At 43.3% G+C, this 15,753-nt stretch overlaps 1 protein-coding gene across 1 annotated transcript in view; it reads left to right on the top strand.

Annotated features, from left to right (window-relative positions):
* The window catches only part of FLT3 (fms related receptor tyrosine kinase 3), a 158,441-nt gene that overhangs the window by 95,028 nt on the left and 47,660 nt on the right, over nucleotides 1-15,753 (top strand). The window contains exons 10-17 of the mRNA XM_077298293.1: nucleotides 564-667; nucleotides 3,183-3,291; nucleotides 4,412-4,587; nucleotides 5,952-6,043; nucleotides 6,131-6,266; nucleotides 6,349-6,453; nucleotides 7,736-7,846; nucleotides 7,936-8,086. Of these exons, the coding sequence (XP_077154408.1) occupies nucleotides 564-667; nucleotides 3,183-3,291; nucleotides 4,412-4,587; nucleotides 5,952-6,043; nucleotides 6,131-6,266; nucleotides 6,349-6,453; nucleotides 7,736-7,846; nucleotides 7,936-8,086 (984 nt within the window). The remainder of the gene's footprint in view (nucleotides 1-563; nucleotides 668-3,182; nucleotides 3,292-4,411; nucleotides 4,588-5,951; nucleotides 6,044-6,130; nucleotides 6,267-6,348; nucleotides 6,454-7,735; nucleotides 7,847-7,935; nucleotides 8,087-15,753) is intronic.

Genomic DNA, 15,753 nt, shown 5'->3' on the forward strand with positions numbered 1-15,753 from the left:
CCACCGCAAGGTAAAACACAGGGCCCTATGTGTGGGGTGCGATGATGCCGGATGTGTGTAATGAACACATCCGGCATCATCGCGTCACAGAAGGGGGCGGAGCTTTAGGCGGAGCGGGTTTGCCGCTCCGTCCAAACCGCCGGCCATCCTGAAGGTGGACACGTACCCTCAGTGTTCTTCTACAGATTTTATTCTTTTTTTTATAAATTATTATGTTTGTAGAAATTTTGTATATTGAAGGGTTTTGATTTGCAATGTACCTTAATAAATAGTGGAAGGGACTATGACTCTTTTATTCAACCGGTGAGGATCCCGGAGCTGGAAGGATAAGTAATCTATATTAAAGTTCGAGAAATTCACTCTAAAGTGAATCTGACATATTCTTTTCAAAGGGAGTCTATCAGCACAGAATGACTGTGCAAACCAAATGCAGAATCTCGGTGAACCTTTTAAGTCCTATATATTGGATGTTAAACTTAATATGAAGTTATGACGATAATGTAAAAGTAACTGTAAATATATGTCTTAATCCTATGTCCTATATTATCTTAATCCTTGGACAGCACATCTGAATACTGCCTCCATGAAAACACGCCAGGAAAGTACATGTTCTACGTAGAAAATGGTGACGTACAGCTCAGCAAAACCTTCACTTTGAATTTGCTCAGTGAGTTACACTGATATCCATGTGCCTCAAACTTTTTTTTTTTATGTAAATTGGTAATATAGAACATTTTTAGAGAAAAGTAAAAGGCAGGGCATTGGACTACGTATGGACTTCATAGATTGGTATCTATTAGCTGGAGCTGAGAATGGCTTTGGTCTGGAGGAGTAGGATTGTTCATGTATTAGGGCTCATACTCACTTGCGAGAAACACGGATGAGTCTCGCACGGGAATACCCGGCACTGCACCTGGCACAGAGGAGCGGAGCATGCGGCTGCATTTATTCCTATGCGGCCACACGTTCCGATCTGAGTGCCGGTATCACGCCGGGTATTAACATGCGAGACTCACCCGAGTTTCTCGCAAGTGAGTATGATCCCTAAATACGTTAAAGGGATTCTGGCTACAAGATTTCACACCCCAAACTATTTCTATGTGCACGTAGCTTTTTCAAACACAGGTCCAGCAATACCTTTACATGACCAGTCCATTCCTTCCTTACTGGGAATTCAGCATTTGAACAGATATACACTGTGTTCCAAATTATTATGCAAAATGGATTTAAGTGTCAAAAAGATTTAATTGTTTTGTTTTTCAAATAAACTCGTGGATGGTATTGTGTCTCAGGGCTCAATGGATCACTGAAATCAATCTTAAACACATGGGATAATTAGTTTTCCAGGTGATTCTAATTAAAGGAAAACTACTTAAAAATGATGTTCCACATTATTAAGCAGGTCACAGTTTTCAAGTAATATGGGAAAGAAAAAGGATCACTCTGCTGCTGAAAAGCATCAAATAGTGCAATGCCGTGGTGAAGAGATGAAAACATTAGAAATTTCCCAAAAACTTAAGCGTGATCATCGTACTGTTAAGAGATTTGTGGCTGTATCTGAGCACAGATGTGTTTGTGCTGATAAAGGCATAATGAGGAAGATTTCTGCTAGGCAAGTTCATCAGATTAAGAGAGCAGCTGCTAAAAAGCCATTACAAAGCAGCAAACAGATATTTGAAGCTGCTGGTGCCTCTGGAGTCCCTCGAACCTCAAGGTGTAGGCTTGCTGTGGTGCATAAACCTACTATTCGGCCACCCTTAAACAGTGTTCACAAGCAGAAATGGTTGCATTGGGCCCACACATACATGAAGACTAATTTCTAAACATTCTTGTTTACTGATAAGTATTGAGCAACCCTGGATGGTCCAAATGGATGGAGTAGTGGATGGTTGGTGGATGGCCACCATGTCCCAACAAGGCTGCAACGTCAGCAAGGGGGTGGAGGAGTCATGTTTTGGGCCGGAATCATGGAGAAACAGCTGGTAGGGCGCTTTAAGGTTCCTAAAGGTGTGAAAATGACCTCTGCAAAGTTTATAGAGTTTCTGACTGAAAACTTTCTTCCATGGTATAAAAAGCAGAAACGTGCCTTCAGGAGCAAAATCATCTTCATACATGACAATGCACCATCTCATGCTGCAAAGAATACCTCATTGGCTGCTATGGGCATAAAAGGAGATAAACTCATGGTGTGGCCACCATCTTCCCCTGACATCAACCCTATAGAGAACCTTTGGAGTATCATCAAGCAAAAGATCTATGAGGGTGGGAGGCAGTTCACATCAAAACAGCAGCTCTGGGAGGCTGTTCTGACTTCATGCAAAGAAATACAAGCAGAAACTCTCCAAAAACTCACAAGTTCAATGGATGCAAGAACTGTGAAGGTGATATCAAAGAAAGGGTTCCTATTATAGCATGTAACTTGACCTGTTAGGATGTTTTGGAGGTAAATAGCATTTTTGTTTAGTGAATGTGAACTCCTAATGCTGCAAATTCCACAAATGAGCATTTTCAGTTCTTTAAAACATATCAAGTGTTTAGAAATTCTACTGTGCCTAATAATTTGGAACAGTGCATTTTAAGTTTTTATTCATTTTGGAGATTATACTGTTATCATTGGGAGGTTTATTCAATAAAATTCGATGTGTACTCTAACGGGTGATGACTTTTATTAGACTGACTGTCATTTGCACCGACCATTTAGGAAAATCAGAGAAAAATGTCATTTGCATAATAATTTGGAACATAGTGTACAAATGAAGCTGAAGAGCTATTATAGATCTGAAGCCTCTGTCACTCCAGCTCTATTCCTCAGCCTCCTCCAGCTTGACTGACAGCTCCTTTGACTAAATCAAACAGAATGGTAGTTGTCAGTCAAACAGGAGGTAGCGACACTGGAAATAGAGCTACCAGGACAGAGGCTTTAGATCTACAAAGAGCTGTTCATATTATGTTTCCTTTAGTCCATTGCCATCTCAGTGGGCTATTGAGTGAAAGAGCCACTGGGTGCCACTGCCTACCCCAGCTTGATAATTGTAGAAAATGCTTACTTAGAGCACTGTGCCCACAACATAGACGCCTGCCTAGATGTGATGCCACCAAACTTGTATAGTCAAGCCACTTATAGAGCTATTATTCACACCTAGCATGAGAAAGATTTTTTTTCTATCTCCTTTAATCAATAGAAAAACCTGAGGTTAAATGTGAAACAATTAACACAAAGAGCGTCTCCTGCAAGTCACTAGGTTATCCATTGCCCACCTGGTCATGGCTGAAGAGTGATGGCGGTTCCAAGTAAGTTTTCATGGGAATGTTTTTTAGCATTTATTGGATTTTATTTATTATTTATGTCACGGATCCCTTACTCCGTGGTGTCACTAATTCGTCACGTGCCCACTCCCAGCACGTGATTTGGGGTTGTGCCTGCAAGGATTAATCTATCTCCCCACTCTCAGTCCAGCATTCAACCTCTGTCCTATGCTGTAATGGGAGCATAAATCACACACCAACCCAGGCCACACACCCGCTCATACACGCTGCGACCACTCATCGAACACACGGGTGATGAGTCCCGGAAATATTAATACTAATAATGTCTACCACTCATAAGGCTTACACACCTTAGGCTATGGATTCATTAGAACATTCAAGGTTCAACTTGTTAAAGTTTTATACTTTAATACAAAAAGGTTCAGTGCTTACAGTAAGAAAAAGGTATAAAAATATGATAATAAAAAGAAATACAACTTATGCAAAACAGTATAAAAATAAACAGGAGAAAACTTACGGAAATCATCTAACTGGTAGTTTGCTTTCTGCTCCCTGAGAGGGGGTGAATATGGAGTTGGTGAAACACGTCAGCTTTGGCTGCCCTCACATGTGAACACCATTCTCTGTATACAGCCCTAATTTATAGCTTTGGTCTGGAGGTCAGGTTTCTAGACCAACCCCTCAGGTTAATATCATAATTGCTTGTTTTTTGATTGGACCACGCCGCGCCCCCAATGAATATATTATTTTCTCTTGAGATCCTTTGGGTAAGAGATCTCACAGAGATACTATCAGGCCATAATTGACATATCTCTTCCAAGAGCTAGGAGGTATCAAATGTTACCTTTCTTCTTGGCTTCTAGCAGGACCCCCTGGTAAGATTGGAGACAGAAGTCTGCTTGTCTCAGGAAAATACATATTAACACCTGGGTGCGACCTGCAGCTTTCAAGACAGAAGTTACATTATTGCCAGTGACACAATAAATCTATACATAGTCCACTGCACACACACACACATATATATATATATATATATATATATATATATATATATATATATATATATATATATATATATATATATACACACATGTCTCACCACAATTTATAAGGAGCCTTTTTTTTATGATGATTTTTTTTACAGCTGTGTGTCAGAAATCAAGAATGGACTAACTGATGGACAAACAGAAAGAAGCGGATACAGTTGGACGTCCAGTAGCACATTGGATGTAGAGGACCAGGCAGAGACGGTCAAAATCTGCAGCTGCGCTGCCAATTCTGTCGGGACAACTTGTGCAGAAGTTTTATTGAAACACATTGGTAAATTTGTTCATTAATACATCTAACAAAGTTGTGTGCGGAGATCATGTTCCAAGACGCTCAGGGTCCCTGGTGATATGGGGCTGCACCCACTTGTGACAGGCAGCCCATATGGCTTCATGAATTGTTACTGCTGCAAAGATAGCTGCCATGCCGAAACTAAAAAATGACTAAAAAAAACACAATAATGAAATTTGTATTATTGATTTCATTTTTAATTTCCGAGCATTTTTAAGACCTCGTTCAAATGAAAATACCATAATCACAGACCTGTTTGTACTTTATATTCTCAACTAAAAGTAATGTTTAAGATAGATGGTAACCAGAAAGGGGGACTCATTTCTCTCATTCTCCCTTGGTTCTCCCCTTCCTAAAGACAAAGATAGCTGATATCTTCAGATATTTTAAGAATAGAACAGGAGTACGCATGCAATACTTGCTGCTCCACTCATTTGCAGTCAGGGAAGAACAGAGGGCACAATTTTCCTTTTACAGTGATCAAGGGGGTCAGACCCACATTGATCTAATAGTAATCACGTAGATGATGGGTAGGTGATACATTGTTTAGACTGAAATACCCCTATAATAATAAATGCCATGTCATGCAGCTCAATAACATAAGCAGTCAGCCTTGGTTAGTGACCATCATTGTCCCTGAGTAGTCTGTTTTTTACCACTTGTAGATATGCTGTAACAATTGTAGCAAAGTTAGGACTGGATTAAATCTTAGCATTGCAGGCCTTAAATTGCTGCACTTGGCCAGCTTTGACTAAGAACCAGGAAATGGCTTCACCTTGTGTCAGTCTGCTGGATGTTGAGCAGAATGGAGTGTGTTGGAGCTGGTGAGTGATCAGCCAAAATGTGAACTGTAGCTGGGATACAGACTAGCGAGAGGCTCTCTCTGAATGGAGACTGCAAGGGTAAACTAGGAAAGCTGAGCAGTCTGTGTGTTGGAGCTGCAGAGTAACATGTGGATACTGGAGCCTGTCCAGTGTGAACTGTGCATGGAGTTGAACACTTTGGAGCTGGAAACTCATGGAGCTCAGACTGAAGGTGATAACGAGACTGGTAGGACCGTACCTCTTCTGTGTTTAAAGTTTGCCCCGGGAGAAAGAGGACTGTAAGCTGTTTGAGTGAGCACACACTGACATATATGTATCTCCTGAATTGTTTATTTGCCGTGATACCTTTTTGCCCAGAAGAGTCTGATGTTGGTTTTGAATCCCTTGGAGTTTTATGGAAGCCATAAGAATGCACATATTTGGACCACACCGCTTTGCCTGTGTGAACGCTGCCTAATGCCTACAGTACCTGAGAGTGAATCCCTACACCCTCTAAAACCAACCATTATATTTCTATTACAGAACAAAGTAATTTCATTCTTCCAACTGTGACTGGAATTTGCAGCTTGTTCTTTGTTATTCTATTTGCCTTGATCCTGAGAAAGTACAAGAAGGTAGCATTTCCAACTTTTTAGGTTTTTGGTTTATTTTTTCGTTTTTTTTCAAACTCCACTTATAAGTTGTTTATTTTTTTGGGACAGAAATACAAATACGAAGGTCAGCTACAAATGCTGCAATACATCGGACCCTCCGATAATGATTACATCTACATTGATTTCCATGTTCTGCCCTATGATATGAAAAAGTGGGAGTTCCCAAGGGAGAATCTGGAGTTTGGTGAGATGCGGATGATGTCCATAAGATATTCTGGCAAACCACCCAACCAACAGAAGCTATTCTAATGTTTTTCTTGTTATAGGTGATACTATCGGATCCGGAGCCTTTGGGAAAGTGGTGACTGCTAAAGCTTTTGGAATCAGTAAATCGGGAGTGTCCCGGCAGGTGGCGGTCAAAATGCTGAAAGGTAAGAGGAGAAAACTGGTGGTTCTGGAATGGATCCTCAAAACTGGTCATCAACAATGTATTTATTAGGGTTCAACCCCCTACACCTATGATGATCTGCAGAATGGTGGGGTTCTAACAACCGCCATGTCCTCTTCATTGTAAGCATAGACACATCAGCTCATCCACAGGGGTGGTGGTGCCTGGCTTCAGCTCATACCTTCACTAGAAGGCCTCTTTGACATGAAGGGTGGATATACTGTAGATGCATATGGACCTTTTGAGAATGCTATTAAAGTGGGCTCTCTATTTCCCGTTCATATTTGCTTCTTGTTACGTGGACAGCATGATGAGATCACACAGCAGCCGGCAGCCGGGAACTGTAAGATGAGATGTTGAAAGCTTGGAGGACATGGGTTTGGCAGGGCTAATAATGGAGGTGATACAGGCCTAACTGTGCCTTCTAGGTATCACCTCAGGTAGATCAAGTGCATGGATACAGCAAACTAGGAAGCTTATTAGATAAACTACCCAGTTTTCCCAAGCAAATTAAATGGCGTTGTCACTAAACAAGGTGTAGGAGATGGTGGCAGCTCAGCTGATGGATCTTGGATTAATTGAAAAAGGGTCTACTCTTGGCTCAGTGGCTCATTGGAGAATGTTATGGCTCCTTGAGGATCAGTCTGTACCACCTCGCAGGTATTAGCTATCTGTACGTGCTATAACAGCCTCTACATGATGCTCAGTTGTCCTCTCATGAGACCATTTCTTCAGGCTTCCTATCCATCACTGAACATTGTACTCTGAAATGTAAAATACATTTTAACTTTATGTTCCTAAAAAGAAAAAATAAATATAAGGAATCTGTCAGCAGCTTTTAGAGTTATGTAATCTGACAGTAGCATGATGTAGGGACAGAGACCCTGATTCCAGTGATGTATCCCTTAGTTTATTGGGTGCAGCAATTGTGATAGAATTCCAGTTTTCTCTGCTGCAGGTCTCGTAATCCTGACCCCTGTATACCTGCGCCCACATCACTGATTGGCAGTTTTCTGTGTACATTGTATATTGGTAGAAAGCTGCTTATCAGTGTTGGGGGCATGATTGGACCATGAGACATAGACACCTAGTCCTGTTGTGATAATCTCCTGCTGATAAGACACTGAATTTATTGAAAACAGCAAAACACAGACCAATGTGTGACACATAACTGGAATCGGGGTCTCTGCCTCCTACATCATGCTGCTCTCAGATTACATTGCAAAAACCCGTTGACAGAGTCCCTTTAATATCTCAAATTTCAGAAAATCCTGATGCTTCCGAAAAAGATGCCTTAATGTCTGAGCTAAAGATGATGACCCAGATTGAACACCACGATAATATAGTCAATTTACTTGGAGCGTGCACTTTATCAGGTAAAAAGTAACTTTCTTTTATCATTTTCCATACTATGTGACTACATATAAATTCTTCATTTTCTTGTTTATATCCTTTTTTATTGTAGGTCCGATATACTTAATTTTCGAATACTGTCCGCATGGAGATCTACTCAATTATCTGAAAAGCAAAAGAGATTCCTTCCACAAGACATGGTCGGATGTTGTCAAGGATAATACCTTCACTTTTTATCATTTCAACCGGGATGAGAAATTCAGGTATTATACATGAACTGACATCACACAGTAATGGTGGTCTTGTTAGTGTGTACGATTTGGACAGAATGAAGGCGACGTGCTCCATCAGACACCATATTACAGAGCTGATCTCCTGACTGCATCCAGGAGAAGATAGATCTGTCATATGGGGACAATGGAACATGCCACAACTTTTTGTGCCACAATTACACGAAATCTTAAAGATGAAGCATCAGTGTGCCTCGGAGAGAAATGGATGCCTCATTACAGGTTCCTACACTCAGACATTATACAGTGCCATAATAAATTATGGCCTTCATAGGCATTCATGGCGGCCATACCTGATGATTTTCGTGAGACTGACAAGCTAATGTGCATGTGGCCTGCTGACTCTATGATGATAATAAAGAATATAAATTCCTCGATTAAGATTCAGGCGTGTCTGACAGGGGATTATTCCACTCACCACTGTGGAAACACAAGAACGCTGGGCTGTATATGGGGCAGTAGGCCTGGCAGAGGTGGCTGTAGGCCAACGATCGTTGGTTGACAACTATCGAAGGTGTATGGTCACCTTTACTGTTCATACACCTCCAGATTATATTCACATGTGGCAGATTTGTTACCGAAATGTCTGACTGCAAATTACGTCTAGAATTGAGTCGTCCGCCAGGGCCTTGCGGTACCCGGTACCGGGTCCGGTGTTCACAGGGGAATATCACGGTGGCGACCCGGTCCGTGGCCCTGGGATGTCCGTGTAAAAGGGGAAAGTCTTTAAAGGGATTTAGTGAATCGAGTTTATGTTCGTGACGCCACCTGTGGTATTCGGTCAGTGGGGACCGACGCTGCTTTAAGGGGTCCTCTGGGGTGATGTTATGGCAGCTAGATGGTATAACTTCCCACAGGTGAAGTGTATCCCCAGGGCTCCCGGTGTAAAGATGGAAGATGGTGAATGGTGCAGTAAGGAACGAGGACACAGGTTTGCAGTCTCTTTACCTGGTTTACTGAATACTTCAGGCAGCCACAGTCCAGGGCACCAGATCCAGCCGGCTTGGAAGCAAATCCAGAGTCCCCTTTACCAGGTGGAGTTAAAAGCCTTCCTCTTGCGCAGTGGTGTTGTAGTCCCTTACTGGGTTTTTGAGAATAGCTGAAGAGTGGGTGGGAGGCTGTTCACTATATCTCTTCCCAAGGGTGTGTGTTATGATCCTTAGTGGTTGAGGATCACAAAAGACTCCAGCTAAGTAACAAACATAGGACAAGCTCTAGGGAGGTGGCAAACTGGACTGACCGCAAATCTGAACCTATCCAAACACACTAGAAGTAGCCGGTGAACGTGCCTAAAAATCCTAGACGTCTCGAGCCAGCCTGAGGAACTAACTACCCCTAGAGAGAAAGAAAGACCTCTCTTGCCTCCAGAGAAATAATCCCCTAAGATATAGAAGCCCCCAACAGATAATAACGGTGAGGTAAGAGGAAGGCACATACACAGGGGTGAAAGCAGATTCAGCAAATGAGGCCCACTAATACTAGATAGCAGAAAATAGTAAAGGGGTCTGTGCGGTCAGTAAAAAACCCTTACAAAATATCCACACTGAGATTTCAAGAACCCCCGCATCAACTAACGGTGTGGGGGGAGAAACTCAGTCCCCTAGAGCAACCAGCAAGCGAGGAAATAACATTTTAGCAAGCTGGACAAGAAACATGATAAATGCTGATGATCAAAAAATAACCAAACAAAAACTTAGCTTGTCTTGGAGAGACTGGGAGCAAGGTAGTCATCAGGAATCTGAAGAGCACTGAATACATTGATAGCAGGCAAGGAACTGAGTATCCAGGTGAGCTAAATAGGAAACCAACCAAGGATAACGAACCAGCTGATGCTGCCAACCTGCAGAAAGACAACACTACACAGTACCGCTAGTGACCACTAGAGGGAGCCCAAAAGTAGAGTTCACAACAGTACCCCCCCCTTGAGGAGGGGTCACCGAACCCTCATCAAGACCCCCAGGGCGATCAGGATGAGCCATGTGGAAGGCACGAACCAAATCGGCCGCATGAACATCAGAGGCGACAACCCAGGAATTATCCTCCTGACCATAGCCCTTCCACTTAACCAGATACTGAAGCCTCCGTCTAGAGACACGAGAATCCAAAATCTTCTCCACCACGTACTCCAATTCGCCCTCGACCAGCACCGGAGCAGGAGGCTCAACAGAAGGAACCACAGGCACCACATACCTCCGCAACAAAGACCTATGGAACACATTATGAATGGCAAACGATGCTGGGAGATCCAAACGAAAAGACACCGGGTTAAGGATTTCCAAGATCTTATAAGGACCGATGAAGCGAGGCTTGAATTTAGGAGAGGAGACCTTCATAGGAACATACCGAGAAGACAGCCACACCAAATCCCCAACACGAAGTCGGGGACCCACACCGCGGCGGCGGTTGGCAAAGCGCTGAGCCTTCTCCTGTGACAACCTCAAATTGTCCACCACATGGTTCCAAATCTGCTGCAACCTATCCACCACAGAATCCACCCCAGGACAGTCAGAAGGCTCAACCTGACCCGAGGAAAAACGAGGATGGAAACCAGAATTGCAGAAAAAAGGCGAAACCAAAGTAGCAGAACTAGCCCGATTATTAAGGGCAAACTCGGCCAATGGCAAAAAAGTCACCCAATCATCCTGATCAGCAGAAACAAAACATCTCAAATAAGTTTCCAACGTCTGATTAGTTCGCTCGGTTTGGCCATTAGTCTGAGGATGGAAGGCCGACGAAAAAGACAAATCAATGCCCATCTTAGCACAAAAAGTCCGCCAAAACCTGGACACAAACTGGGATCCTCTATCAGACACAATATTTTCAGGAATGCCATGCAAGCGAACCACATTCTGAAAAAATAGAGGAACCAAATCGGAGGAAGAAGGCAACTTAGGCAAGGGCACCAAATGGACCATCTTGGAAAAACGATCACACACCACCCAGATGACAGACATTTTCTGAGATACAGGAAGATCCGAAATAAAATCCATGGAAATGTGCGTCCAAGGCCTTTTCGGAATAGGCAAAGGCAAAAGCAAACCGCTGGCGCGAGAACAGCAAGGATTAGCCCGAGCACAAATCCCACAAGACTGCACAAAGGAACACACATCCCGCGACAAGGAAGGCCACCAGAAGGACCTAGCCACCAAATCTCTGGTACCAAAAATCCCAGGATGACCCGCCAACACCGAAGAATGAACCTCGGAAATAACTCTGCTGGTCCATCTATCCGGGACAAACAGTCTCTCTGGTGGACAACGGTCAGGTCTATCCGCCTGAAATTTCTGCAGCACTCGTCGCAAATCTGGGGAAATGGCAGACAAAATCACTCCCTCTCTGAGAATACCAGCCGGCTCAGAAACTCCCGGAGAGTCAGGCACAAAACTCCTAGAAAGTGCATCAGCTTTCACGTTCTTCGAACCAGGCAGGTATGAGACCACGAAGTTGAAACGGGAGAAAAACAACGACCAACGAGCCTGTCTAGGATTCAGCCGCTTGGCAGATTCAAGGTAAATCAGATTTTTGGGATCCGTCAAGACCACCACACGATGATTAGCTCCCTCGAGCCAATGTTGCCACTCCTCAAATGCCCACTTCATAGCCAACAACTCCCGATTACCAACATCATAATTCCGCTCGGCAGGCGAAAACTTTCTTGAAAAGAAAGCACATGGCTTCATCACAGAGTCATCAGAGCATCTCTGCGACAAAACAGCCCCTGCTCCAATCTCAGAAGCATCAACCTCGACCTGGAAGGGGAGAGAGACATCTGGCTGACATAAGACTGGAGCTGAAGAAAACCGGTGCTTCAGCTCCCGAAAGGCCTCCACGGCCGCAGGAGACCAATTAGTCACATCAGAACCCTTCTTAGTCAAATCCGTCAAAGGTTTAACCACGCTAGACAAATTAGCGATGAAACGACGGTAAAAATTAGCAAAACCCAAGAACTTCTGAAGACTGTTAACAGACGTGGGCTGAGTCCAGTCATTAATAGCCTGGACCTTGACTGGGTCCATCTCCACAGTAGAAGGGGAAAAAATAAAACCCAAAAAGGAGACCTTCTGTACTCCGAAGAGGCATTTTGAGCCCTTCACAAATAAAGCATTAGCACGCAGGACCTGAAACACCATCCTGACCTGCTTCACATGGGACTCCCAATCATCAGAAAAGACCAAAATGTCATCCAGATAAACAATCATAAATTTATCTAGATATTCTCGGAAGATGTCATGCATGAAGGACTGAAACACAGAAGGAGCAATAGGGTATGTTTCCACGTTCAGTTTTGCTTCAGGCTTTGGTCAGGATTTTATGCAGGTAAAATCCTGACCAAAACTGCACCTGAGGTCACTGGCAGGTCACCTGCGGTGTACCTGCGTGTTTTGCTCATAGTAGCAACATGCTGCGTTTAGAAAAAACGCACCACGCATGCGTTTTTGCGGCAAAAACGCATGCGTTTTTAAACGCATAGTGGAGTCTGGATTTCATGAAATCCCATCCACTATGCTGTAACATCTGGACGCTGCGTTTTTGACGCTGCGGAAAAACGCAGCGTCAAAAACGCAGCGTTTCCTGAACGTGGAAACATACCCTTAGAGAGTCCAAAAGGCATCACCAAGTACTCAAAATGGTCTTCAGGCGTATTAAATGCTGTTTTCCATTCATCTCCCTGCTTAATGCGCACAAGGTTATACGCACCACGGAGATCTATCTTGGTGAACCAACTGGCACCCTTAATCCGAGCAAACAAATCAGACAATAGTGGTAAAGGATACTGAAATTTGACTGTGATTTTATTCAGAAGACGATAATCTATACAAGGTCTCAAAGAACCGTCCTTCTTGGCCACAAAAAAAAATCCTGCACCAAGAGGGGAAGAGGATGGGCGAATATGTCCCTTCTCCAAAGACTCCTTTATATAACTCCGCATCGCGGCATGCTCTGGTATAGACAAATTAAAAAGTCGTCCCTTAGGGAATTTACTACCAGGAATTAAATTTATAGCACAGTCACAATCCCTATGAGTGGGCAGGGCACTGGACTTGGGCTCATCAAATACATCCTGGTAGTCAGACAAAAACTCAGGGACCTCAGAAGGAGTGGAAGAAGCAATAGACACCAACGGAGCATCGCCATGAATTCCCTGACAACCCCAACTTGACACAGTCATTGCTTTCCAATCTAGGACTGGATTATGAGCTTGCAGCCATGGCAGACCCAAAACGACAACATCATGCAAATTATGCAGAACAAGGAAGCGAATCACCTCCTGATGTACGGGAGTCATGCACATGGTCATTTGCATCCAATACTGAGGCTTATTCTCAGCCAATGGCGTAGCATCAATTCCCCTCAGAGGAATAGGAAATTCCAAAGGCTCCAGGACAAAACCACAGCGCCTGGCAAACGACAAATCCATCAGATTCAGGGCAGCACCTGAATCCACAAAAGCCATAACCGGGTAGGACGACAAAGAACAAATCAAAGTAACAGACAAAATAAATTTAGGCTGTATAGTACCAATGGTGACAGGTTTAGCGATTTTTTTTTAAGCGTTTAGAGCATGCTGAGATAACATGAGTAGAATCACCACAGTAAAAGCACAACCCATTTTGACGTCTATGACTTTGTCGCTCAATTCTGGTCAGAGTTCGGTCACATTGCATAGACTCAGGTCTCTGTTCCGAAAATACCGCCAAAGGATGAGCAGATTGGCGCTCCCGCAAACGCCGATCAACCTGAATGGCTAAGCCATAGAATCACTCAGACTTGTAGGGGTGGGAAACCCCACCATAACATTCTTAACGGCCTCAGAAAGACCTTCTCTGAAATTTGCAGCCAGGGCACACTCATTCCATTGAGTAAGCACCGACCATTTCCGAAATTTTTGACAATACACTTCTGCTTCATCCTGACCTTGAGAGATAGCCAGCAACTCTTTTTCTGCCTGATTCTCAAGATTAGGCTCCTCATAAAGCAGTCCAAGAGCCAGAAAAAATGCATCCACATTAAGCAATGCAGGATCTCCTGGCGCCAGAGAGAAAGCCCAATCTTGAGGGTCGCCACGCAACAAGGAGATAACAATTTTAACTTGCTGAGCGGAATCACCAGAGGAACGAGGTCTCAGAGATAGAAATAACTTACAATTATTCTTAAAATTTAGAAACCTAGATCTATCTCCAGAAAACAACTCAGGAATGGGTATCTTTGGTTCTGACATAGGGCTATGAATAACAAAATCCTGAATACTTTGCACCCGTGCAGTAAGATGATCCACACTAGAAATCAGAGTCTGAACATTCATGTCTGCAGCTGAGCTCAAAACCACCCAAAGTTCAAGGGGATGAAAGAAGCTAAACAGACTGCAGCAAGGAAAAGCGAGAGGAGAAAAAAAAAATGTACTCAGGTCTTCTTTTTATCCCACTTCTGCGATGCATTAAACACTTTTTGGCCTGCTATACTGTTATGATCCTTAGTGGTTGAGGATCACAAAAGACTCCAGCTAAGTAACAAACATAGGACAAGCTCTAGGGAGGTGGCAAACTGGACTGACCGCAAATCTGAACCTATCCAAACACACTAGAAGTAGCCGGTGAACGTGCCTAAAAATCCTAGATGTCTCGAGCCAGCCTGAGGAACTAACTACCCCTAGAGAGAAAGAAAGACCTCTCTTGCCTCCAGAGAAATAATCCCCTAAGATATAGAAGCCCCCAACAGATAATAACGGTGAGGTAAGAGGAAGGCACATACACAGGGGTGAAAGCAGATTCAGCAAATGAGGCCCACTAATACTAGATAGCAGAAAATAGTAAAGGGGTCTGTGCGGTCAGTAAAAAACCCTTACAAAATATCCACACTGAGATTTCAAGAACCCCCGCACCAACTAATGGTGTGGGGGGAGAAACTCAGTCCCCTAGAGCAACCAGCAAGCGAGGAAATAACATTTTAGCAAGCTGGACAAGAAACATGATAAATGCTGATGATCAAAAAATAACCAAACAAAAACTTAGCTTGTCTTGGAGAGACTGGGAGCAAGGTAGTCACCAGGAATCTGAAGAGCACTGAATACATTGATAGCAGGCAAGGAACTGAGTATCCAGGTGAGCTAAATAGGAAACCAACCAAGGATAACGAACCAGCTGATGCTGCCAACCTGCAGAAAGACATGGTTAGATTAACGTGTGCACAACCAAATTTGGTGCACGGGTAGGTTCCCAAACCGTAGTCAATCAATAATACAAAACCCGGCACTCAACTTAATGGTGAGAAGAAATAACAGATTTATTGTGTCCCAAATCCAACAAACGTTTCGGTCTCACAACGGGACCTTCATCAGTAACTGAAACAAGTGTATACATACAATAAAAAAACAAGTATGGGAGAATACAAAACATATAAATAGCAACAAAAACCAAAGTATATACAACATATGCAATACATATGACTATGGCAGTTTACAATGGTGAGTGAGGACTATTAGTGTAGAAGAGTGACCTATATCGTGGCACAGTGGTAGTACAGTGATGGAAAAATACATACCGTAATTTGGGATAATGTTGGGAAAAAGTGACTATATGACCTGTCTGGGAGTAAACACGAACCGAGATAAGCAAGTGAACATAACAGAAAGTACCCCACAA

Source organism: Ranitomeya variabilis, chromosome 3 (assembly GCF_051348905.1).
Source record: "Ranitomeya variabilis isolate aRanVar5 chromosome 3, aRanVar5.hap1, whole genome shotgun sequence".
NCBI lineage: Eukaryota > Metazoa > Chordata > Amphibia > Anura > Dendrobatidae > Ranitomeya > Ranitomeya variabilis.